The sequence below is a fragment of the Polypterus senegalus genome, chromosome 18 (assembly GCF_016835505.1).
Source record: "Polypterus senegalus isolate Bchr_013 chromosome 18, ASM1683550v1, whole genome shotgun sequence".
In the NCBI taxonomy this organism is placed as follows: Eukaryota; Metazoa; Chordata; class Cladistia; order Polypteriformes; family Polypteridae; genus Polypterus; species Polypterus senegalus.
The window spans coordinates 30,146,493-30,173,729 of NC_053171.1; the positions used below are offsets into that span (position 1 = coordinate 30,146,493).

The window sequence follows — 27,237 nt, forward strand, 5'->3', positions numbered from 1 at the left end:
ATTCTTTAACTGCCTTCTCGGCCTTATGCGGCCAGCTCTCTCTCTCTCTCTCTCTCACTGCACAGGGAGAGACTGAACATGTGCAGAAATCATCGGCGTGCACAAACCAAAAGGGAAACTGGCTTGTTCGTATACCGAGTGTGTGGTCGTGAACAAATGCAAAAGTTTGGTGAACTTGTTTGGTCGTAACCCGATTTGTACGTGTTCAGAGACGTCCTCGGTTCACGACCATAATTTGTTCCAAATTTCTGGTCGTAAACCGAGTTGGTCGTGAACTGAAGCAATTCCCCCCCCAGCCTCCCAGGGATTGTATGTAAATACAATTAATCCGTTCCAGACCGTACGAACTGTATGTAAATATATTTTTTTTAAAGATTAAGCACAAATATAGTTAATTACACCATAGAATGCACAGTGTAATAGTAAACTAATGTAAAAACATTGAATAACACTGACACAAAACACCCAGGCGCTCTGCTCAGATGCAGGAGCAGGCTCGCTCTCTCTCTCCCTCAGCAGCACGCGCTCGCGCTCTCTCTCTCGTGCAGGCAGGCACGTCTGACCGAGAACAATGCAACATGTGGGGAAATCATTGGCGCACACAAACCGAAAGGGAAACTGGCTTGTTCGTATACCGAGTGTGTGGTCGTGAACCTAGGCAAAAGTTTGGCGAACTTTTTGGTCGTGTACCGAGACGTTCGTGAACCGAAGTTTCACTGTATGTGGATTCAGCCTACTGCAGATCAAAAATATATATATAAAAAAAAAAAATCCAGAAAAGTTCTAAAAACAAAAACTTAAATCATGCACTGAAATGACTCCACATGAATAAAGTGACCTGTAGGAATGTCCTGCTGTAGCCTTCCACCATAGCAGTTGAATAAAATGGTTCATGGGAGTCAACTTACAGCTGCTATATAGCAGCCAATTGCTGAGCCACCACAATGCTTTTCAGTTTGCTAGCTCTGCTCACATGAAGTGCCCTTGCTCTACTAGATTGATAGACCATGTTCTCCAGAGATCGCCGCTAAAAGGAAAACTTTCTCACTCACCTTTCCTATCTTGGCTTCTGAGCATTACCAGTCACTGAAGTGTGAACCATTTTCCATCTTTACACTTCTTCCAGCACTGCAGCTCTTAAACACAAACAACATACACATATTCTTTTAAAATAAAAACACTTAAACAAGATTAAACAATCACTAACCAAAAAATTGACCTGCAATTGAACTTCCTTTCCTTAAACTGTTGCTCCAAGCTAATAAAAGTGAATCCATCCATTCCCTAACCCGCTGAATCCGAACACAGGGTCACAGGGGTCTGCTGGAGCCAATCCCAGCCAACATAGGGCACAAGGCAGGAACCAATCCTGGGCAGGGTGCCAACCCACCGCAGGACACACACAAACACACCCACACACCAAGCACACACTAGGGCCAATTTAGAATCGCCAATCCACCTAACCTGCTTGTCTTTGGATTGTGGGAGGACACCGGAGTGCCCGGAGGAAACCCACACAGACACAGAGAGAACATGCAAACTCCACGCAGGGAGGACCCGAGAAGCGAACCTGGGTCTCCTAACTGCGAGGCAGCAGCGCTACCACTGCGCCACCGTGCCGCCCGAATCCATCCATCAACCTGCAAATACCTGGGCAGGGCACCAACCTTAAACATATGTAAGGCTATATCTGTATGTATACACAAATGCGCATGTGTATAAAAAGAAATCGTGCGGGCTAGAAATGGCTTGGGGACACACAGACTGCCTGTAGGTGATCACTATACTGTAAATTTATTACTACAGTTTCAGCCGACTAAACTGTTATTATTGACAGGCACACACAGAGGCAAATGCTGCCCCTCGATTCTTTAAACAAAAAACATTCAGTCTGCAATTCTAAGACGTTGTGGGGGCTTTGGTGCCACATTGTTTGCACCCTTTGTTTCTGTGAATAAAATGGCTCCTACAAAGCAATTTAATGATCAAAGCAATCCCTCAAAGTCAAATGCTGTCTCTTAAAGAGAAAATAAAAATCTTAAGATGTTTTGAAAAGTAGCACGACATTTTCTGAATTCATTATTGTTTATATAATACAGTACAGCAGCTATTTACATAGCATTTAGATTGCATTAGGTGTTATAACTAATCTACAGATTTATCCAGGAGGATGTGTGTAGGTTATGCAAATACTGCTCAATTTTATATAAGAGACTTGAACATCCATGGATTTTGGTATCTGTGGGGGGTCCTGGAACCAATCCACTGTGGATACAGAAGGCTGACTGTAATGAGTTGCCTACACAGAGCACTATTTCTGCACAGTTAAAGTATGCTTCAAGAGCTAAAGCATCTTAACTCCCAAAATAAAGATAAAGATGAGGGGAGTGACTGTTGAGTAATACCTTATGGAATTTGATGTTGAAAGTCACATTCATAGCTTGCTGAAGTAAAGGCTTCCACCTTCCCCTAACTTGCCAAACTTAAGATGTGTAAACAAGTTAATTTCAGATAAAATTTTGCAGTTCAATTTATTGTTATTAAGTGCACTTCCACTTACAGCCCACCATGTTTTCCAAAATGTATAGCACTGAATCAAAATAAAATGGAGGTGCTTATAGTGGGTCCATCAGCTAAACCCAAATTGGTCTTGGACTTCTCGGCTCTTTCTTTGCAAACCTCAAGTCTGGAATCTTGGTGTTATTTTTGACAGTAACCTCTCTTTTGAGAAACAGATTAATTCTGTAGTTAAGAGTTGCTTTTTCCAGCTTTGTCTTTTAGGTAAAATGAAGCTTTTTTTTTATCTTCTAGTGATCTTGAGAAAGCTACTCATGCTTTTAACTTTTCTCACCTTGATTATTGCAACTCGCTCTAATCTGGGATTAGCAAATCCCTGATATGCAGGTTACATTTGATCTAGAATGCTGCCGCTCGCTTTCTGGTTGGGGTAAGAAAGATTGATTCTGTTTCTCCAATATTAGCTTCTTTACACTGGCTGCCTGACAGTTTTCTGATTGATTTTTAAAATCTTGTTGCTAGTTTTTAAATCTTTACATGGGCTTGCTCCTGCCTATTTATCTAAATTGTGTGCTTTACACCAGTCATCTAGAGTGCTTAGATCTTCTGGTCAGTTGTCTGTTGTTGTCCCTCGTACCAAGTGTAAAACTAAGGGGGACAGGGCTTTTGCAGCTGCTGCTCCTCTCCTGTGGAACTCTTTACCTCGTTACATAAAGGAGTCATCTACAATTGAACTGTTCAAAACAAGATTAAAGACTCATTTCTATTTACTTGCTTTCCGTGGCATTCAGTAATACTGATAGTTTCCTCATTGTGATTATGTAATGTTTCTTTTATTTTATTTATGTTCATTTATTTTATTTCTATTTATCTTTTTATTTTAATTGTATATTTTTCTTCTTTTATTGTAAAGCACTTTGGCCACAGCATTCCTATGTTGTTTTAAATGTGCTATATAAATAAATTTACATTAAAAAAAACAAAAAAAAAAAACTCTTGAGTATGGAACATAATGTCCACATTTTAAGCAATAAACATCACATACACTAAAGTAAATAAGTTCATCATTTACACAAACTCATTCAAGTGACCAAGTGACACCATGGAAGAGAAAAGACAAAATGTATAACTGCCAAAAAACAATGGCTGCATTTATTTAGCAAGCAATAAATAAACACAGTGAAGAACATCCGTAATAGCAGCTCGGGCATCAGTACAGTATGTCATTGTACTTAAATAATGAGTCTTCAGTCCGAGACAGACAGGTTGGTCACACCCAGTGGTTTAATTCACAGCAGCCATACATTCATAAATTGTCATGTACACCCTAGTATATGGAACATTGACTTCTGTAGTGTGCCCTTTATGACCTTCTATGTAAGAAAAAGGAATTTTAAATTCAGCTCTAAAATTAATTGGAAGAAAATTGTATTTGTAAGCTTCAATTACAGTATTTGTGTATCAGTGACATTGTGTGGGTGGACATTTAAATTCAGTCCTCACAGAAGGTTTATGGGCCATTGGCCCTGTTCACTGAGTTTACAGAAACAACTTAACAAGAGTGAAAATTATGGATGGCACAGCAAATAGACGTTACAAAGTATAAAAAACATTTCTGTAAATAGAGCTAACTATACATGTTTACATCTGAAGCTGTGTACATTGCAAATATGGAAATACACTTAAGTATTTTCATTTTTTTAAACAGTCAGATTTAAAACTTAACATAGCATTAGCAAAGATATTGCACAAGACCAAATATCTTTATTTTTTCTTTAGAATTGTGTTTTAAAGATTCACTTTCTAATTTTAAATAAGCTTGCTAATCTTGGAAGCCAATAAGTGTTATTTTGTTATTATACTAAAGACACCAAACTGTTAAGTGTATAAATATATTCACATAGCATAGCATTCACGTTACATATGTCTTTTTTGCTGCGGCTTGGGATTGAGTTAACTGCTGTAGTTTTTGCAAAAAAACTTCCTTCAGGGGAACTTCTATTCAAACCTAATTAACAAATCTCCATAAACTCCTCACAGTGCGTCTTTATCCAGTAATTAATGGTTTTGGCAAATATCCACAAGAGATTTATTGATATATTTATGTTGTAGTAGATTACTGAACTAAATGCAATTTATAGATGAGCACCGCTGACCTTCTCATAACATGTTAGAATGCCTCTGGCAGCAGTGCTGAGATGTTGCGATGTGTATATCACAGGATGTACCCCCATGCCCAGCAGACAGCATTAGGTCCAGGCATTGACCAAGTTTAATGCAGGGAATCGCATCTTGGGAAGGTTCCTCTGCTTATGTGCTATTTTTAAAGCCACAACAGCGACCAAATAACCACAACATAGCAGTAATTAACCACGAGGCAGATAATACATCTATACTTAGCTTGAATTAAAGAATCTGTTGGCATAGAAATCCACCTTCAGGCCACACAGGGAGACTCCTGATAAAAGTCAGTAGAGATGAACGCAGCAGTCCGCTTTTGATGCTTTCACTGCTCCATTATTTAATTTTCCAGATGCAGTTGGAGAGCAATTGTAAGGTGTATATATATAAGGTTACAGAGAAGAGCAGTTTGGAAGGCCCAGGGTCCTGCAGTTGTGTGGTCTCAAATGTCAGGATTCAATAGCACTTTTTAGTAATTTTAAGATAATAGTATTTTGGAACAATATCTAGTAGCTTCTGCATCTCCATGTTTGAAGATCTGTGGGGACAGAGGAAACTTACAGGGTTTTCTACCAGCAGAGCCCAACAAAATATTTCAAATACAGTGTAATAAGCTAGGTGCATTGGCAATCCTAAATTGTCCCTAGTGTGTGCTTGGTGTGTGTGCCCTGCGGTGGGCTGGCGCCCTGCCCAGGGTTTGTTCCTGCCTTGTGCTCTGTGTTGGCTGGGATTGTTTCCAGCAGACCCCTGTGACCCTGTGTTAGGATATAGCGGGTTGGAGCATGACTGACTGTAATAAAATAATACCAAAAATGCATAATAAAAGGAACAGCAACGAATGTAACATAATAGTTTGTAATATTATCTGAAAGATACATATTTCATACACAAGTCACATGAGTGCAAATCTTACTAAATACACCAACCTCAGTTATACACTGAAATTTAATTGAACCTCATCACTGCCTGCAGCTCTATTGGCTTACCAACACAAAGATGGCTTGAGGCAAAAAAAAAATAATTGTAATTTGAGCAACCATGCAGGAAAACATGGCAGAGAAAGAAGAGTGGCATTCAGTGTTGTGCACCCTGGACTGACACTTTATTAGTTTACTAGCTTCTCAGCAGTGCATTATGGAATGCGTTTTTTCTTAAAAGTTGTTTCAGCACAGTTATGAGCTTCCTGATTTTACTGCTCTAGCAGGCTGTTGCCTATTTTTGCTCATTTAGAACAAATGACAAATGGTTTATCTTTTTTCATACTATATTTATGATTTAGTCCAAGAATTAATGGAATATTTTGTACAGAGGACACCATCCTTGTTTACAGTGGCTAAAAATAAGCAAGATGGAGTAAAATAAGTGCATTCAGAATGTATTACATACCCCATTTCCTTTCTTTACACTTTGTGTTGCGAGTTTAATTTTAACATTTTTAACTTTGACATTTTTTATTATCAGTCTACACTCAATAACCCATAACGACAAAGTGAAAATATGTTTTCAGAAAGGTTTACAAATTTATTAAAAGTCAAAAATTGATATTTCTCATTCATATATGTACTTAGACCATTCAGTACCTTGTGGAAACCCCTTTGGTAACAATTCTAGCTTTGAGTCTTCTTGTACAAGTCTGTACAAGTTTTGCATACCTGGATTATTAATTTAGTTTGTCCCATTCTTCCTGGAAGATCCTCTCAAGCTCCATTAGATTAAATGGGAACCATCTGAAACTGCCATCTTTAGGCCTTGCCACAGATGTTCAATGAGGTTTAAGTCTGGACTTTGGCTGGGTTACTCAAGGACAGTCAGAGACTTGTCATAAAGCCACTCCAGCATTGTCTTGTCTGGGTGTTTTGGCTTGTAGTCTTATTGAAAGGTGTGCTGTCACCCCAGTCTGAGGTCAGATGCACTCTGGAGCGGGTGTTCTTCAAGGAAATCTCTTTATTTGGCTACATTAATCCTTCCCTCAGTTCTGTCCTGTCCCCCTGTGTCTGTGGCTGAGGAGAACCCTCATGCTGCTACCACCGTGCTTCACTGCAGGGATGATTTTAGAAAAGTGATGAGCAGTACCTGATTTTTGCCTGGCATAGTGCTTTAAGTTTTGTCCAAAGACTTAAATGTTTGTCTCGTCACACCAGAGTCTTTTAAATGCTGTTTGGCAAGCTCTAAGTGGTTTGCTATATGCCTTTTATTCAAGTGTGGCGTCTGTCTAGCCACAGTACCATAAATGCTTAATTGATGGAGTGCTGCTGAGGTGATCATTCTTCTGATGGGTTTTCCCATCTCAGCAGAGGACTTCTAAAGCTCTGTGTATCTATTGAGTTATTCATCACCTCCTTGACCAAGGTCCTTCTTGCCAGGTTACTCAGTTTGGCCCAGAAGTAAATCTGTAGGAATAGTTCTGGTGGTTTCAAACATCTTCCATTTCACAATTATTGAGACCACTGTGCTCTTAGAAACTCTCAAAGCTTTAGAAGTGGTTTTATCTCCAATCATAATTTGATCTTGGAGATTTTTTTTTGATCATTGAGGTCTTCAAAGAGTTTTTTTGGACTTCATGGCTTGGTTCTTATCCTGATGTGCAGTATAAATTGTGAACCTTATATACACAGGAGTGTGTTTTTCAAAACAATGTCCAGTCTATTCATTTTGCCACAGATGGACTCCAGTCAAGTTTTGGACACATCTCGGGGAGACTTGAAGCAGATAGGATGCACCTGACCACAGTCTGGGGTGCCTCAACAATGAATGAGAGGCTTTACTTTTTGATTTTTAATAAATTTGCAAAGCTTTCTGGAAACATGTTTTTACTTTGTCATTGTTGGTTATTGAGTGTAGAAAGGTAAAAATGCCAAATGTATCCATTTAACATAGAATCTACAAAACAATAAAGTGTGCAGAAGTGAAGGTCTGATGCTCTGATTTCACCTAATTGTGTATTCTGTAAAATTTGTTATGGCACAATTTAACCCTTTGTCTGTTGAGCATCTCATTAGTTTAGTCTTCTACAGTCATATGAAAAAGTTTGGGAACCCTTCTTAATTCTTTGGATTTTTTTTCATTGGCTGAGCTTTCAAAGTAGCAACTTCCTTTTAATATATGACATGCCTTATGGAAACAGAAGTATTTCAGCAGTGACATCAAGTTAATTGGATTAACAGAAAATATGCAATAGGCACCATAACAAAATTAGACAGGTGCATAAATTTGGACACCCCAACAGAGATATTACATCAATACTTAGTTGAGCCTCCTTTTTTTTAAATATAACAGCCTCTAGACGCCTTCTATAGCCTTTGATTAGTGTCTGGATTCTGGATGAAGGTATTTTTGACCATTCTTCCATACAAAATCTCTCCAGTTCAGTTAAATTTGATGGCTGCCAAGCATGGACAGCCTGCTTCAAATCATCCCATAGATTTTCGATGATATTCAAGCCAGGGGACTGTATTGGCCATTCCAGAACATGGTACTTCTCCCTCTGCATGAATGCCTTTGTAGATTTCGAACAGTGTTTTGGGTCATTGTCTTGTTGGAATATCCAACCCCTGCATAACTTCAACTTTGTGACTGATGCTTGAACATTATCCAAAAGAATTTGTTGATATTGGGTTGAATTCATCCAACCCTCGACTTTAACAATGGCCCCAGTCCCTGAACTAGCCACACAGCCCCACAACATGATGGAACCTCCACCAAATGTGACAGTAGATAGCAGGTGTTTTTCTTGGAATGCGGTGTTCTTCTTCCACTATTCAAAGCGCTTTTTGTTATGACCAAATAACTCAATTTTTGTCTCATCAGTCCAAAGCACTTTGTTCCAAAATTAATCTGGCTTGTCTAAATGAGCATTTCATGCAACAAGCGACTCTGTTTGTGGCATGAGTGCAGAAAGGGCTTCTTTCTCATCACCCTGCCATACAGGTGTTCTTTGTGCAAATTGCATTGAATTGTAGAACGATGTACAGATACACCATCTTCAGCAAGATGTTTGTGCAGGTCTTTGGAGGTGATCTGTGGGTTGTCTGTAACCATTCTCACAATCCTGCGCATATGCCGCTCCTGTATTTTTCTTGGCCTGCCAGACCTGCTGGGTTTAACAGCAACTGTCCCTGTGGCCTTCCATTTCCTAATTACATTCCTTACAGTTGAAACTGACAGTCTGAGATAGCTTTTTGTTGTCTTCCCCTAAACCATGAGACTGAAGAATCTTTGTTTGCAGATCTTTTGAGAGTTGCTTTGAGGATCCCATGCTGTCACTCTTCAGAGGAGAGTCAAAGGGAAGCACAACTTGCAATTGACCACCTTAAATACCTTTTCTCATGATTGGACACACCTGTCTATGAAGTTCAAGGCTTAACAAGCTAATCCAACCAATTTGGTGTTGCAAGTAATCAGTATTGAGTAGTTACATGCATTCAAATCTGCAAAATTTTGCACAGACAGTTTTTCACATTTGATTTAATTTCATACAGCTAAATACTGCTTCACTAAAAATCTTTGTTCGGAAAACACCCCAGTACTCAGATGTTCCTTTGAAATGAAAGACATACCACTTTTACCTTTTTTGGTTGAAAGGAGAGTAAATTATCATGCTGGCTGAGAGGGGTTCCCAAACTTTTTCATATGACTGTATATAAGCATCCCACCTGTTGCCTTGGGATGCTGCGTGCTCCTCCATGACTCTGCATTCGCTGTATAAACCAGTGTCTTGGCTGTGATGTCACATGTAAGGAAAACATACATTCTTATTCACTGCCTTCCAGTTTTGGCCACCATGTTGTAATTTTTACTCTTTCTGTGTTATCTCCCAGGCTTGTGAAGGATGTCTGTACTTTCCATGTGTGTTAGGTGACTTGTTTTGTCTGCAAAGATAATCTTTTTGTATTACATGTTGTTGTATCTCAGCTTCATCTGCTTAATTTTGAAAGCAATTTTTGTTACTTACATGAGATGTAATGTGACCCTTCTAGATGTGACAATAAGTTGAATTCGTACATTCATTGTTATTTTTAACAGATCCTTAGTGAGTGGCCTTTTAGGTTACAGAATATCATGACTATATTAATAGTTGAGTAATAGATGAAGTTCAAACCTCCAGACCAAAATACAACACCTTAGATGAGATCCTTTATATAAAGAAAAAAAAAAGGGCTTGAGATCGTTGTGATTTTATATTATACATAAATTTGTGCCCACAAATTCCTGAAATTGCATACTTAGGAATGTTGTGGGACAGAGCATAGATGTCTAATTTCCCAGTGAACAGGTACTTGACTACAAGTATGCTAGACAAGATGTCGGCCTGTGCTTTTGTGACTGTTCTTATTCTCAGTGTATTTTACTGTTATTGTTTATGTTGGATAATAGCTGCATCTGGCTGTGCAAAGCCAGTTGGGTAACTTTGGGTGCAGCTGTTTTGTATTATATTTGCCTTTTTTGTGTGACATGATCTCACAAGTGCTTACCTGATTCTTTTTATTTTTTTTTACCAGGATGGGACAGGATCCCTAAAACGAAGTGGTTCCTTTAACAAGCTCAGGGCCTCCCTCCGGCGAAGCAGTGAGAAGTTAGTTAGAAAGCTGCGTGGAGGACCATCTCGGGACAGTGACCCCAAGAACCCAGGGTAATTATCTGTCATACACCTCTAATGCTGTTCATGTGGTCTGCAGTGGAAATTCACTTTCATTTCTCCCAGATTATTCCTGTGTGCTCAGTGTTAGAACATGTTGTGTGATTCTTAAGTCATTCAAGCACCTTGGTGTTAAAGAACACATGGCAACTTATTTTAAACCTTTTTTTCTTTTTTTATAAAAGAGCTTTGTTTGTAATTGTGTAATATTCTGATGGAAGTTTGGTTATAAAAGGTCCCTCTGGTTTACAGTCATTTAACATCAGTATTATCAGATAAAGGTGAAACTTGTGTTTGTTTTTAAGTTACAATAAAATACTACATGATTTAATGACCATTTACACCACTGTTTAAAATGGTAGTCTGCATTAATTTTATGACAGACTATACATTTTGCAGGTATTGATGCATGAAGTTTTGCTGACTGAGAAGTATATTGGTGGATGCAATCATGTGCACTTTTCCATGCAACTAACCTAACAATCAACCTTAATACACAAATGTTGAACATTTGGATGAAGGGTGGGCTTCAATGAAGTGACTTCAGAGTAATTAGTCATGTGATCTGAACCCTTGTTTAACAGCTTAAAGGGTACCTTTTCACTCTTATTTTTTCACTCTTGGATTTCAGATCAGTTTTAGGTCAGTATTATGTTCAGTCTTTGTTTAAATAATGCAATAGATTTTATTATATCTTAAATTTAATGTCATCATCTTGATAAATAACTACTGCTCTAAGGTTCACAATTTTTGTGAAAGTGATGCTGGGAGAAATATCTCAAATATAAAAATAATCAGAACAGCTGCTTCAGAGTTGAAGTTGATGCTGGTGTCCTGTCTGAGAACCATACTTTATATATCAGGCTTGCAGTTGCAGACAAAGTCAAGTACGGCTGCAATATTCACTTTGAACCTTGGAAATAAAATAGAGATGTGCCTCACATTTAAACCAAAGTGTTGCTATAGAAATTAATATATTTTGTTCTTTTAAAAATTACGTATAATAGAACATAAAGAGTAATTTTTTAATCAAATTCATGAAACTGTGAAATTCTGATATGTTTTGTTTTTACTAAAATTAAATGATTTGTTCATTCCAAACACCAATGTCACCAAAGCTGTAAGTAAAAATTTCAGGTAGGAGACACTGTGTGACTCCTTATTTTCTGGTCTTGTTTAATTTGTCATAGATATCCTGTGCCTTTTTTTTTTTTTTTTTTACATCCATTTGACCTAAAGCTGTTAGTCCTTCACAAAAGGTTTGATCCTCAAGAATGTTTTTTCACAAAGGGTGAAAATGCATTGTGTAATGCTGCCATATGGTGGTGCTTTAACTTTTAGCTGGCAGGGTTGGACAGTGTGGTTTTGCTTTAATGAACTGTACTTTAGTTATATTGACATGAACAATATTATCAGTAGCCTGTTGGTGACACATTTTAAATGCATAAGAGAGCCACTGAATGACTGGCTTAAACTCAGCAGCTTATCAGATCGGCCTGGCTAGCAAGCCGGCAGTCTCTTTCATTCCCTTCTCTGTGCCCCCTACATGAATAGTGGGAGCTGTTTATTCATGATAAGGCCTAACACTGAGCTTTGGTACCTCTAATCGGCCAGATTCTGATAGTTTATAAAATGAGGATATTCTAATAATCCACTCTGCTCTGACGCCATTCCTGTATTTTTTGTATTGTTTTTACTTTAGAATTTTCAGAATGATTGTATGTGCTTGTATATATCTTCCTGAAAGTCTTTTGTTTTAAAATCCTTTTATTGTATTTTACTGCTACTATTTAAAAAAATAAATAATTTTAGTGTAACAAAAATGCATGCATTAATTATGTTATTACATGTTTGATTCATTGCAGCATCATTCTTTTCATATTGGTGGCTCTGCCATTTCAGATTTCTTCTTGTGTATTAATCATGCTTGTGTTGCTGGGGCTTATACAGATGACAGTTTCAGACAGACATGTCTGTCATTGGAAAGGAAAGGCTGAAGAAAACGCATAAACCATGAAATGCTCGCCTCATCCTTTTGAATATTCACTGATCTTAAATGACGGGTTAGAAATAGAATTGTTAGCTTTATCAGATAATGTTCCTGAGGTATTTCTGATCTACAAATTGTGATTCTTTAGAATTAGTTTTATAAAATTCTTGTAAAATACAAGCTTTATTTTAAGTTAAAAATAACTGTAAATCCAAAATAAACGTTTTTTTTATTACAGTGTCCGCAGGCCATCTGAAGAGTACATCTTAAGTCTTTCTCAATATTTATAAATTTATTACTCGCTTCTTAAATCATTATTAATTAGTCAGTAAGTCAATCAGTATATATAATTTTAACTAGTTGTCCCTTCCTTATGATGAATGGGACCCCTGGAGCTAATCGGAATTACTACTGAATTTAAATTGGGTGAAGGTCAACATCAGTTGTAATCAAGTTTATTGTAATCCCCATTTAATGACCGGTAAAATGAACAGCAGCTTAACAATATGAAAAGGTATATGAATATATTCAAAATTCAAACTAAAACCTACATAAATGATCAAAATGAAAAAAAATGTCATAAAGCATTTTAACTCCAACTTGGCCAAAATATTGATACCCTTACTCTTCTTTAAAAGTAAGTATATATATATATATATATATATATATATATATATATATATATATATATATATATATATATATATATATATATATATATATATATAATATACACACAGGTAAAATTTCCGTTACAACAAATATCTTTACAACAACATTTTCATTACAACGATTTATTTTTATGGTCCCAGTTTCCATATATGACGCGAGTCTATAGAAATATCATTACTCCGAAGTACATTCAGCACATACTTTCATTACAACAAAGTGCCCAAAAGACCTTGAAATGCCTGAATGAATGAATGAATCATTCCCAGAACACTTAGTTCTGTGGCTGCAGCTCAGTTGTACACAATGATCCCAAAACAGAAACATTGTAACATTTTTTTTTTCACAGAAACATTGTAAAAAATTTTTTTCCTTTCTTCGAACTTTCCTCGTACTGTTTTTTTTTTTTTTTTGCGTTTTTTGTTTCCTGTGGTTTTCAGTGATACCTTTTGCTTATTGCTCGTGAACATTTGAAAAACATCCTTTGGAATTTAACTCATTGTCACCTTCCTATAGAAACGGAAGACACGAAAAAACGTTAACAGTTCATATTAGAAAAAAAAAATTACATTTTTGCAGCTCTCGAATACGACAAAAAGAAAAAAGACGTTGCCAATGAATTTGGAATTTTGCCAGCGACACTGTCAACTTTCTTGAAAGGCCATGAAAAAAAAAGAAAAATATCGGGTTGCAAACGTATGTGAACTGCTGCATTTGAAGTTGTTGAAAAAGCAGTTTTTATGTGGTTCAGTGATGCTCTTTCAAGAAACATTCCTATTAATGCGGCACTCATTCAAGAATATGTGACATTTGTAACCTCTCTTAGGACCTCCCCCAACTAGACAGCACGCCGAAGAGCGTCACAAAGTCCGATCTCCATGTCTATGGAAGGCTGTTTATCTGTTGCCAGGGCAATAGCAGGCTCAGAGCTTATGATGCGTCTCTCCACCAAAGCAAACAGAAAAGATATCGATGGGTGATGCAAGGAACATTGTAAATGCAGGTAACAGGATTACTTGATCATTGATCTTGCCATGACCCTGCCTGACTGCTGTGTATGTGTATAGCAGAGTGGTAGATCACGCTACAATAAATAAGTGTGCCGTTCCTGTTTCAAGCTGAATAAAGCTGGTTTTGCTAAAGTACTGAGACTAAGCCTCGTGTTTTGGGATGCAAGACAGGGACTTATAGCGCGACCTCAGTCTTTTATGATTTGCTTCTGTGTCACTTTACTCCTGCGCTATGAACCTGTTGTTGCCCTGCCCTAGCAATGAACAAACAGTCTTCCACAGACGCTGCAATCGCTCTTTGAAACGCACCTCAGCGTGTCATTCCCGTTGAGTGGGGGTGGAGGGTCTCAAAAGAGTTCAGAAAACTCACAATATGATGAAGAAAAGGATGATTCGGCTTCTGATTGATAACTGTGCCCACAACATGCTTCTACATTTAGATAATGTTCGCATTGAATTCCTCCCACGCTATTGCACAGCAGTGCTTCAGCCATTGGATTTGGGCATCATTAGCACCCAATTATCGCAAGGAAATGCTGAGAAAAATTCTCGTCAGCATAACTTGTAGGCAGGAGGAGATTAAAATTAACGTGAAAGAAGCTATTGAAATAATTGCAAATGCCTGGACGCAAGTTAAAGTAAGCACAATAGTAACAAATACAGAATCTCATTACAATGAAATTTTAGTTGAAATGAAATATTTTTTAGGTCCCTGGGAGTTCGGTGTAATGGAATTTTACCTGTGTTACGTGGTCTGCAACAGTCTTTAGGTAGGGTAGGTGTCAAAATAACATTCACATGAATACTAAAAGAAGTTTCCCAGCAGAGCATTGCCCAGAGAACTGCCTCCACCGGACTTTCTTCTTCCCATAATGAATCCTTTTGCCATCTCTTCCCCAGGTAATGTTTCTGGATGTCCACATGATCTAAAAGAAAATGTGATTCATTATCAGGCCACCTTTTTCCATTGCACCATGGTATGGTTCTGATGCTCACATGTCCATTGCATGCGATTGTGGCAGTGGACAAGGGTCAACACAGGCATTCTGACTGGTTTGAGGCTATACAGCTCCATACGTAGCAAGCTGTGATGCGCTGTGTGTTCTGACACTTTTCTTTCATGGCCAAGATTATGTTTTTCTACAGCTTGTGTCACAGTCGCTCTTCTGTGGGATTGAACTAGACAGGCTAGCCTTCGCTCCCCATGTGCATCATTGAGTCTTGAGCACTCATGACCCTGTAGTTCACTGGTTATCTTTCCTTGGACCATTTTTGGTAGATACTAACCATTGTGCACAAGACCTGCCATTTTGGAGATGCTCTGACTCAGTCGTCTACCCTTTACAATTTGGCCATGAGACACAGCCTAAACTTGTTGTCCTGTATAACTTACTTCACACAAATCTTAACATTGGGCTGTATGCTGCACTCTTCTGATTTCATTGTGTTGTACATAGATTCAAGGCACCCAGTTACAGAGACAGCAAGGCAATCCCAAAACATCATTGTGCCTCCTCCACCCTCTAAATTTCACAGTAGGGATGGTGGTCTTTTCTTTGAAAGATTTGTTTTGTTTTCTGTGAACATGGAGTTGATGTAATTTACCAAAAAGCTCAAGTTTTGTGTCATCTGCCCAAAGGACATTCTTCCAGAAGGACTGTGGCTTGTCAACATGTATTTTATTTCTGTTTATTGGTCTTTCAGAGTCTTCTACCATGGATCCTAGTTTCATTCATATAGCGATGAATAGTTTGACTTGAAAATATTGCACCTTGAGCTTGAAGGGCAGATTATACCTGTTTTGAAGCTCTCCTTGGTTCTTTCTCCAACATTCCAACAATCCATCTATAATCTTGGGTCACTTTTCCTTGTGGTGGCATGTCCAGGGAGGTCGACTTCAGTCACAAAGCCTTAAATTTCATAGTAATATCAGCAGCAGTGGTCACAGGAACATCAAACTCTTTGGAGAGGGTCTTCTAGTCTTTACATTGACCTTGTGCTTGGCTATTACCTTCTTTCTTACCTACTCGGACAGCTCCCTGCTTTTTCTTCTCCTTTCTATGTTTAGTGTGACAAACACAGTGACACAACACAGCGGAGTAAGTACTGAGTGGCTGAATGAGTGATTAAACTTGTGATGCTGCTTTTCTTGAAGTATCACTATGATTATTTCTTATAACTTCTAAAGGGTTCCAATAATTTTATCCAGAATGTTTTGGAATGTCTTTGTAGGATCAGCAAGAATTGAGCACCGACAGCTTTTTTGTTTTGTTGTACTCCATAATGGATGGATGGATGGATGGATGGATGACAAAGGATCTCTTTAGTCTCAAAATGTTTCATTTAGAAAGGTACATCATTTGAATAAAAAGCAAAGGTACCAATATTTTTGGCCATCGCAGCACAAGCAGTGAAATATAAATGAACCATAAAATATGACCTAGTCTTTTTTTCTACATCTCCAAATGCAAATTCAGAACACAGGCAGGTGCTATTCTAATAAAAAGATGTAATGAGACTATGAAAAGGAGCCATTCTAGTAATTGTTTTAGTAGTATGTGAATGAGTAAAGGAAACATCCTTAGCTAATTTCCTTATAGTAGAAATGTTCAGCACTCCCCAGTCTGAAGACCTTTATAGTATTGCCGACCATGTGAAGGTTTAACATTGACCTGAGGTGTGCGTTTTTTCTGGGTAAGTGCTGCCAATACTCAACACTCCATAATCACTTTACTTCATCCTGCTGCCTTTGTATCTTCTTATGAAAAAGCTCTCCATTTTACTTGTGGTGTTTGAATGCTGCTGCTGTCTCCTTTTCTGTCTCATTTTTTTATTCTTTCCTCACTTCTTCCTTTTCTTTCTCTGTTTGATGTCAGCAGTGTCACTGTTTTGTTTCAGACCAACTGCACAATTCTAGTCTGAGTATCCTTGGGGTCAAGTGCAGTCTCCTACTTCTACATACATCATATAGGAGAATCTGATTATTCATATATATATATATATATATATATATATATATATATATATATATATATATATTATTTTTTTTTTTTTAATTTTTTTTAAATATTACAATGAAAGTTTTAATAGTGTTTGCATATTCCTCTAGTCACAAAGTGAGAGGGCTAATAGCAGAGAGGAAGAGTTCTGGGACCTTTGAATGGGCTGAGGTATAGGGGTTGGTGCTCATTTGGGTCAAAGTCTGACCCTGTAGTTTCTCTTATACTAACAGGATTGCTGTTATTACAACACGTCCTCAACAAGGTAGAACTAAGCTGTCTCATGGTGGTCTTTTCCCAGCTCATGTTGTCTGTTAATGAGGGAAAAATCCAATGCTGCTAAATTCTGCTCCATGAGGAGGAAGAGTTGACAATTAAAAAATCAAAAAGCAGAGAGCGATGACTGCTTGGCTGCTGCAAGTCAGATTGTGTATCTGAACATACCAAGTTACGGCTCACAAGACAGTATGTGCAAAAATGTGAAATTAGCAATGTCTACGATGTGAGACACAATAGAATTAAGTAAAGACACCTAAAGTGGAGCTGTTTACAGAGATACAAAGCATGTATCTGTATACAGACATACTGTATATGGCAAAGTTTGTGTATGTATATTACAAAAAAATAGAAGCAGATTTCTGCTGATGTGCTGTTTTGTAGTGCATGAACTTCTAAAATGTTTTCATTCCAACTGTTTAAATCGATAAATAACAAATTCCCTTAACTGGTATAAAGAAGACACCCTGGGCTCCCAGTATCCAAGTCTGAGACCCCCATATTCATACCATGAGCTACTAACCTTAGGATCAGCACTTTATCTCCAAGTCTGGATTTTTTTTTTCCTTATTTAAAATTTCCTTTGTTAGGGCATAGCATCAGCTGTATGAAAACTGCATTACATTACATTACATTAGTGCATGAGAGTGGCTATTTGGAGTGAAACCCCTGAGTGAGGTCGTAAGTATTGTGGACTGCAGTTGAACTCGAACTCAATTCAGTTAGATGACATTTCTGCACTGTGAATCATACACTAGACCAGTAGTCATGATTTATTGTGGACTAGGCCAGCTATATATAAGATCTTGCATTTCAATTCCATGTAAGATGAATAAGTTAGTTCTGAATGTGGATTTATGACTCTGCTTGTAGACATTACTATGGAAAAGGAATAGAAGTTTATAATGATGTGAAACTTATGTCCATATGACACACTGCATAGTTTGACTTCATTGGCTACTCTCCAGTGATGGTGTGTGAGAAATACATTTTGTTAAATGTTTAAAAAAGAATTTAGTATAGAAATGCCCTGGGTAATTGTTAAATACTTAATGACAGTAAAACACCTTTTAAAGGGAGTTGGTCAACGCAGATAATTGTTCTAAGAAATTTTAATGCATGGTGCAGTACTGGCGCTACTGCTTTCAGTGAGGAGATTGTGTGTTCTTCCCGGGATCTCTCTTCATGGAGAGCACTTTGAGTAGTGAGAAAAGCACTATGTAAGTGTAAAGAATTATTATTATTAATATTATTATGTCCTAACCTTTGCCATGCTTAAAAAAGGTTGCAGCCAGCTGCCACACATAACTGCACACTTAACCACTTTCTTTTTTGCACACTGTGTTTAATATTCCACAATATTAAATTACTTTGTGTTAACTTTATTGTAGTTCTCGTACTCATAGAGTATGGGCAGAAGCACCAGTGCACATTTCTTTACTCTGTTTTCCAAACAGCCATTTGCACAAACATTTCTTTTTGGGTGGCAGGCAAAACATTGATCTGCGTGTTTATTTTGATGGAGTTCTTGCTTTGTGCTCTTTTTGCAAGAATAAATTCTATTTTGTGACAAACTCTTTAATCAACTTAAAATGTGCAGTTTTGTTTTTTTTTAATCTATTTCACTTGTTGTCTAACCTTGGAAAGGATGACCATCCGGTCCAGAAACATGCTGCAATGTTTCAACATGTTGTTCTCAAGCCAAACCTTAAAGACAGAGCTACTCTTTTAACTTCAGATGGAATGTATAAAGCTTATCAACTTAACTCCTTTAATTTCTTACAACAGCTCACAAACAGTCAACCTGCGTGTTATGTGGTGTATCTTTGATGATCCAGGTGGAGGAGACATGTAATATTGCATATATTTTCATATTTTATGAGGACACAGGCCCACAGTAATCTTTTTCTGCTGCCATATTCACATTAAACATGGTTTTCATGATGACTTGAAATGTGGCGTATCTAAAGAAATAGAATGTGAGCTGTGGCAGCAAGATTAATAGATAATGCTGAGGGTCTACCCCATTACTGCTTTGATTTTTGGTTTATATTCGATATGTAACAGGACATGTCTGATCATTTGATAGATTTTAAGTAACGTAGGCTTCTTTGTTGAATCAGCTCTTGTACACAAATACAATGTGCCACTGGGCCCTGTGTGCGCCAACAGTATACAACCAAGATGGATTGATGGGATATGGTACTGTCTGGTGGGCATTTGACTCTGATTAGCTGAACCTTTACATGAGGGCCACTAACATTTTTAAAGAAGAAGGTTAAAATGATCTGAGCCATAAACAACTTTGTTGTGCAAAGTCTTTGTTTAACAAGAGTAGCAGGTTCCACATTGTATATGGAGTGTGGTGGCTAATAAAATATTGATTATACTGCAGCACCCTACTAATATTCAAAGTAAAACTGGCCCACCAGATCTTGTTCTGTCTGTGTACTGTACTGCATCTGTGTCTGGCATTGCAGAGAAACACTAAACCCTGGAGCAGGTGTTCACTAATACAAGCTTGTCTACTGACCCCTACTAACCTTCAAAATGTGTGCAATGCTGCTGCAATTCACTTCTCTACTCCACTAAGAGGCAACAGTTTGGGAATTCCTGCCAATTGGCTTTGTCGTCACCTACACAGGGAACAGGAGCAGTGTGCTGCAGATCTGCAACAAGTGCCAAGGGGGTAGAATGGGCTAGGGAGCCCAAATGCCCAGCTTTACAGGGTAGTGATGGTTTGTGGTCTGGTAGCAGATCAAGCTGTTCTGCCCCCTAAATGAGAAATGTGTCTGTCCAGGCTTCCAGACAGAACATGACCACAGCTTTCCAGTCTGCCTCTACTTTACAAATAAAATAAATACTCAGTTTGTGTCTGGTTGCTGGATGTCAACTTCTGCATCTGCCAAGGTGGTGTGAAAGTTGGGTGGTTCCTTCTGAGATAGACAGAACTTCATTTGTTTTTAACAGAAACTTTGCAGATAGCTAGCTAGCTAGATATAGATCTACTATGGTCTCAACACGCACTAGAATGACTAAAAAGAAAGAAAAACTTCTGACTTGAAAGGCACAGTGAGGCACTGCACAGACATATATTGCTGTTGGTATCAAGGAAACCCTGTACCATTTCTTGACATGCTGTCCCTGAAAGTCTTCTCTGTTAGTGTGTCATGGAGAGGAGTGCAGCATTGTTCATAATGGTACTCAGTTTTGTTTTAATTCTGTCCTTTGCCACAACCTCCAGGGGTTTCAGAGTGTGTCCCATAACTAAGCCTGCCCTTCAGTGGGGCTTTCTTGAAGTGATGGTACTAACTCAGCACACCATAGTGTAGAAAATTACACTGGCCAAAACAGAGTTGTAGAAGATATGAAGGATTTCACTATCCACATTATAGGAACATAATCTCCTAAAAAAAGAGCCTGCTCTGCCATTTCTTATATAGGTTAGGTAGATTTTATTACCCCAGAGGGAAATTTGTTTGCAGCAGGAGACCTCTGTTATGAGACCAGTCCAAGCTGTTATTGATGAAGACCACCTCTATATCCACTCCTTGAATAATGACCAGACAAAGAAAGGGGCTGTTTGGTAGGGTGAAAGTCAATAACCAGTTCCGTGGTTTTGCTGATGTTAATTTTCAGACAAGTCTTTCTGCACCAAGACACAAGGTTCTCCAGCTGACTCCTCCAATCGTAGTTTTCAGGTCTTGGTGTGCTCTTTTTTCTTGATTGCTGCCTGCTCATGTGTAGCTGTTCTCACTGGTTTATTCTTGCATGTCACTATCCTGGTTTCAGCATGAAGCGTGCCCACTCTTTGAGTGTTCTTAATATGGCTGACAAGGCTGCAGAGGAATCTTCGCAAGTAAGAAATTGATTTATTAACCTGTATGTTCTTGTAGTTTGTAGTATGTGGTCTGCTAATCTCCATAATGTAGACAATAGTACCTTATTAGCCTCCTTTCCACTTAGGGCCTAACCTTGCACCTGAGCTGCAGCTCTCCATCCTGGTTCTTCTGCACATGAAAGGCTGAAGCCATGCTGGGCCAATACCAGGATTTCTGAACAGCAAAGCTGATCCAAAAGTGCTGATCATTGTAGTCACATTTGAAAAACAGCCTCTGGCTCTGGTGCCAACAATACGGCTGTGTGGCTGTTATTCTGGAAACAAATGCTGCAGGAACTCCAGCGCAGTGCTCGGGTCCACAGGCACCGGTAGTGGAAAAGTGGCTGTTGGTTTCTCCAGGGCAATATGTGGATTATTGCTGTTCTTAATAGAACCACACTCCTTTAGACACCAAAGCTCATCACCCATTCAAGTGCAGCAGTTGTGTTGCAGTTCTAGATGTATTAACAAGAGCAGTGAACTAACATCTCTGGCCATTTTAATGTATTATCTTACTAATGTGACTTTAAGAAAACAAGCTGAACACAGGAGCTGGACAATTTACAATGACAAGTATGAGTGTACAGCAATTGGTAATTCCTTGTTATATGGAAAGCTTGTTTATATTCTTTTTGTTTGACTGAAAAGCATTTTTGATCAAATTCCACTGTAAAAAAGAATACACATTTACTTCAACAAGAAGCATTGTATGAAATACCTCAAAACAGCAATAATCCAAAAAGTAAACTCCTGCATTGCAACAACTATAGAAAAAATTATGCAACAGGTGATTATATAATACATTCATAAAGCAACTTTTCATTATTATTGTTCCTCCACCAAATCCTTTGAAAGGGTTTATGAAATTTCTCTTCAGGAGTTACAAACCAAGCAAGTGAAAGGTAACATGCACTCTGCGAGGATACAGACAAATGACAACAAAAAAAAAAAAACAAATATGATGGAGACCTTGCTATTCTCAGGCTGCCCACGCTTCATACAAATATTTTAGTCTTATGAAGAACTGAGTTTGATGAGATCCAAGTTAACTTGTCTGCCAGAAATGATCACACAACTGTACATCAGGGAGGCACCGTCAGCCATTATACAGCTATTTGTGACTGGTGCTTTTTCCCCAGTATCCAGTTCCTGACCCCATGTGTCTACCATCTCCAGACGACATTCTGGAAAGTCCAGGAGGCTTTTTCCTGAATATTTTATTGAACCCCTTTAGTACTCTAGTGGCTCCATTCAGTAACATACAGTATAACCATTTGTACCATCAATCATGGCCATTGTCCGCAGTAGTAACTGCCTGCCTGTTTAGGTATCCCAGTTCTGGACCATTCCATCATTCCACTTTACTGGTTGTGAAGTCATCACTTACCCATTTGTCACCGACTATATACTGGTTTCAGTGCAAACTGGCCCACTGTTTCCAACTGCCTCCAAGTGCTTGTCGTACTGTATATGAAGTGATGGGGCCCACTTTAGCGTGTTTGGCAATAGGCACCAAGTCGTAGTTGTACACGTAGTTCATAACCTTTGGGCTATTAGAAGGGCACCCCTGCACTTCTTGCCACGCTCCTGTCTTGAATATTAGTGTGTCATTGAGAGGATGTGCAGCAGGAGATCTAAACTGGTGAGCTCCTCGATTGCCTCCTCTGACTTGAACATTTTCAGTGCTTAAGCTTCTCTGGACTGTTATATTTACTTAGCATGACTTGAGGTCCTTTTTGTGACACTTTGTAAGTTGCAAGGAATCAGTCTCCTGCTTTCTCCTCTGTGCTTCATGTCCTCACTTGCAGAGACTGGCCTTGAACCCAGGGTCTCCAACTTCGTTAAAGAAGCAGGCTCCTTGATGACTGCTGCAGTGGAGAGGGTGTCCTAATGGCCAGCATTGTCTGTTTGCGTTTTTAGCACTTGGGCCAACAGCAGGCAGATGCTTACATTCGGAGGTACAGTGGCTTTCCAAAAACAGCATCTCAGTATTTCCCTGAAACTAGGCATCATGTGATCTGGATATGGAGGAGCAGAGGCTTTCTCGGAATACTTATAACCGGCACAAGTTGTATTTAAAGGAAGAGTAAATGTATAGGAGGATCGATTATATATTTTTTGTTTATTAACACACCCGTTTATTTTTCATTTAGCTTGGCCAAGTGTCAGCACTAAGTAGACTAAGCCACCCTGAACGTGGAAGTCACACATGTACAGATTTTTTTAGTTGTTGCGTTGTGAGACTATTAAGAAAACACACAAATGGCAGAGAAGGCAGCCGAGCCAAGCCCTGAATTGAACCAGACGCCCTCCTGTGACTAAGACGCGTGGCATTAAACTGACTGTCACCAGGGCTGACGTGGCAAAGATTGAGACTCTCACAGCATGCAGCTCTTGTGTTTCAGATGCATTTCTAATGTAAGATGAATTCTTCCATAATTAAAAGACTGCTTTTGGCTATTAACAATGTTGAGGGCTTAATTTGTATAATTTATAAAGATGCCTGTTCTCATACGCTTTAATGAAAACAAGTATATTTCTCTGTATGAAATTAAAATTTCCCAGTCTTATTAAGATTGTTAGTTCTTAACACATTTTCATTAACCATCAGCAAATCTGCAGGCTTTATTATGAAGAAACGCTTATAATTTATTAAATATATAAATCATGATGGCCAGGAGTGTGACGTGCTATACCCAGCTCGTCGATACAGCATTTGTCAATTATCTCAGCAGGGCCGTAGTGTGGCTTCTATATAAGGAACTGGTTTGAAGACAACAAGCAGTAGCCGTGGCACTCGATGACCAGGGCGTCCTCCGGGTTACTTTTGCTTTATTGCCTGCTGAACACACCAAGCTAAAATCTTCTGGACGCACCCAAACTCGCTCTTTCCTCATTCTCAGCAACAGCTTCATCCTTCTTTCATGAAGGTGTTTATATGGTAATCAAAAACAGCTAACGTGTGCATAAATAAAATTTAAAATTGAAACCAACAAGCAGGATTAATGTAGCAGCGGATGATTTTACTCTACACTGTAATTTATCATTACCTAATCACCTGTTGCATAAAATCTGTTCACATAGTAGTTGAAGTTTTAGACTTCCTGTTAAGTCCGCGTCATTCTGAAGACCAGCAGCTCTCTCTGTGTGTGTGTGTGTGTGTGTGTGTGGTTCCTGCTTTTTCTTGAATAACCTGTGGAATATTAATGAGTCTCTGTCCTTGGGCTCAGGATGGCTACTTAGAAGAGTTTTGCTTTTGACAGCCGCAGCAGGGTAACTGAAATGTGAAATGGCGCTGGTCTGAAAACCCAGTGTTAACCTCCAAACCAGGATGTCTGGGGGCACAGACTAGCAAGGCCCCCACTTGACCCTATATTTCTTAAAATAAAGCTAAATAAAATTCTACTGCCATGTATTCTATGAATAAAGATTTGGTTTTCAGGTGTCGATCTTTACATTACAATATTTTGCACTGCACTGCACCACACAGGGCCCTGTAAAGGCTTGGAGTGTCACCTCTGTGCCATCTGCCAGTCCCAGCCAGAGTTCAAGAGCCCCCTGTGCCATCAGGCCACTCCCAACATACCAGACACAAGACGATAGCGTGTGATGTTCTGCTAGTAATGATGGCTTCCAAATGTAAAGAATTTATCACAGGACATGCATCAAATGAGGCCAGTGGAAAGACGATGTTCATTAGAAGCAGATGCATTCTTCTCCAGGTCAGTGCACCAGGGAAACTGGCCCCACAGAACATTACTTGCATAATGGACACTTAAGCTGACATTTAAATCTCGACAACCATGACACCCCAACAGCCATCTCTCCAAAACAATGTCTGTCTTCTGCTAGGCAGATTCAGAGGCATGAAAGCATGCAGGTCTACAAGTCGTAAGTACGCTTGATGTGCAACTTCCTCTCACAGCTACAAAAACTGGCCATTGAAAGTAAAACGTGAAACCTCATTACATGAACGCATACAGACACACCACCGGCCCACCTTTCCAGTGCAGTGATTGTCAAATCTCACCAGCAAGAGTGCATTTAAACAGACTGGTGACTTGTAGGAAATGGGTGGGGGGTGAATTACAGGAAATACCATTTGGGATTTAGTCATGTGGGCAAAAGACAACAAAGAAAATGTCAGCTAGCCCAATATATTAATATACCACAGGTGCCAAGGTGAGGTGGGCAGTTAGAACAAGATGGGATAAACAGCTCTGCTTGTAGAAAGTGCTGCCGTGCATTGCTGTAGCTTTTACTGCAGATTGTTCTCTTATTCACTGCATTCATTTTTAATATTCTGCAAAGTTAAAGCCCCCCTTTTTTTTCCCCATCTGTCACACAGGAACGAAATAATAGTCTGAGTGAATGTCGAAATCTGAGCGCCAGTCACACTAACCTGGCCCACTGATATCATCACTCTGAGCACCAGAGATCTTCAGAAGGCGGCACAGATGTGGAAGGTCAACCAAAAAAAAATGATGGAGGAAGCTGTCCTGCAACTGGATCTGCTGCTTCGCCTTCAAGCAGGAAACTGGACCGGGATAAAGCAGCCCCCTTATCTTAACGCGTGTTGCTTCTGTAATAGAGTAATTAGGACAAACTGTACAGAATATCGAGTTAGGGCTCCAATTCTTTGCACTGTTCTCAACGGCCGTGTTGAAGCTGATCAAGTGTGGCGAGGTCACTTTGTAGAACTGGACTCAAGGAACAAACGGACAGCTTGTGCGTAATCTAAGAATGGGTGCAGCATCAGGACAGCACTTTGAAAAGATCTTTACAAGCAACAGCAGAAATATTAGAGGGCATATTGGGACATGATGAGAGTGAAGCACCTAAACATCTCCTAAACATCTGAATTTAAAAATAAGTACATAAAAATCTCTGTCTGCTTGAGTGGGGTGGGATGTCCAGTCAGGCCATCATATGCAGGCTTGTTATCTTAAAGCCCAAAACCAATGAATGACGACATGCCTGTGGTACTGAATGTAAACCAACCACTAATCCCAATTTATTTGTTTAACTTTTCTTTTTTTCAGCAGTTTTATTTTTGTTATTGATGAAGTCTGACGTTTATTCTTGACTTTTTGTTCTGAGAATGTATGCTTATATGTTTTATGTGTAGAGGGCAAGGGAGCATGTGGTCCAGCAGTCAACGTTCACGAGGCTGTCCTGGCGTTTGCTCTTCTGCTAAATGAGACGTTTCCCAGTCGAGCAGCTCCTGCGTCCTAAGACCTGTGAGAGGCGGGCGGGCGAGTTGGGCACACTGCATGGACGGAGAACGTTACACCTTTATTTATAGTGCTTTATAATAGAAATGGCTAACAAAAGTTATAAGTAAGTGCTCTTCAGGTTTCATTTTCTTTTATAACAGGTTATATAAAACAGTAGAAATGAGAATCACAGTTTTCTGTTTAGTAAACTAGAACTATAGTCTGCTGGTCAGAGGAAAATTTAAAAACTCCTGTTGGTGGGATGCTAGAGAAAATAAAACTGCAGGGGTTCCAAGGCCAAAACAAAGCCCACCCCCACACAAAGCAGATTCAGGTATTTATCTAGTTAATTACATTTGGACAGGGGTCTACCCCAAATTAGTACCCCATCTGTGTGGGACATGACAATGTCTACAAACAGCAGGATCCCAAAGGAGATGACTGCATATCCACTATTAAGCCTGTAGATATAATCTCTTTGGTGATGCTTTCATAGCCGCTCTTTACTATGCTGTACAGTGTATTGTTTATAATCATATAAAATTAAGGATGTATACTGTATTTAACAAAAAAAGACATTAAAACCAAACGTTTCACTGTGAATAAAATTACAATTAAAACCATTCCCATCCTGGGCCAACAAGATTATGAAATACTGTGGTAATGTATGATATTACAAAAATAAAAGTTCCATCACAGCCCAAATGTTGAGTTTCATTCTTACCTGTGACGTGGCACTGAAGCTCACCTTCCACTGGATGTTCATGCCAGCTGTCCAGAACTTCCGTGGCTTGGTGTGGAGTTACACACGGCGGCAGGATAAGGACTTCAAGTCTTCCTTTCAAAATATTTCAGGCACACTAG

At 38.9% G+C, this 27,237-nt stretch overlaps 1 protein-coding gene across 2 annotated transcripts in view; it reads left to right on the top strand.

Annotated features, from left to right (window-relative positions):
• Window positions 1-27,078, top strand: part of klc1a (kinesin light chain 1a) — a 90,248-nt gene extending 63,170 nt beyond the window's left edge. The window contains exons 14-16 of one of the 2 annotated variants that reach the window (XM_039741785.1): window positions 10,197-10,327; window positions 21,070-21,136; window positions 25,506-27,078. In XM_039741785.1, the coding sequence (XP_039597719.1) occupies window positions 10,197-10,327; window positions 21,070-21,136; window positions 25,506-25,571 (264 nt within the window). In that variant the 3' untranslated portion in view covers window positions 25,572-27,078. The remainder of the gene's footprint in view (window positions 1-10,196; window positions 10,328-21,069; window positions 21,137-25,505) is intronic. The other variant, XM_039741786.1, reaches the window with a different exon arrangement.
• The last annotated feature ends 159 nt before the right edge of the window (window positions 27,079-27,237 follow it).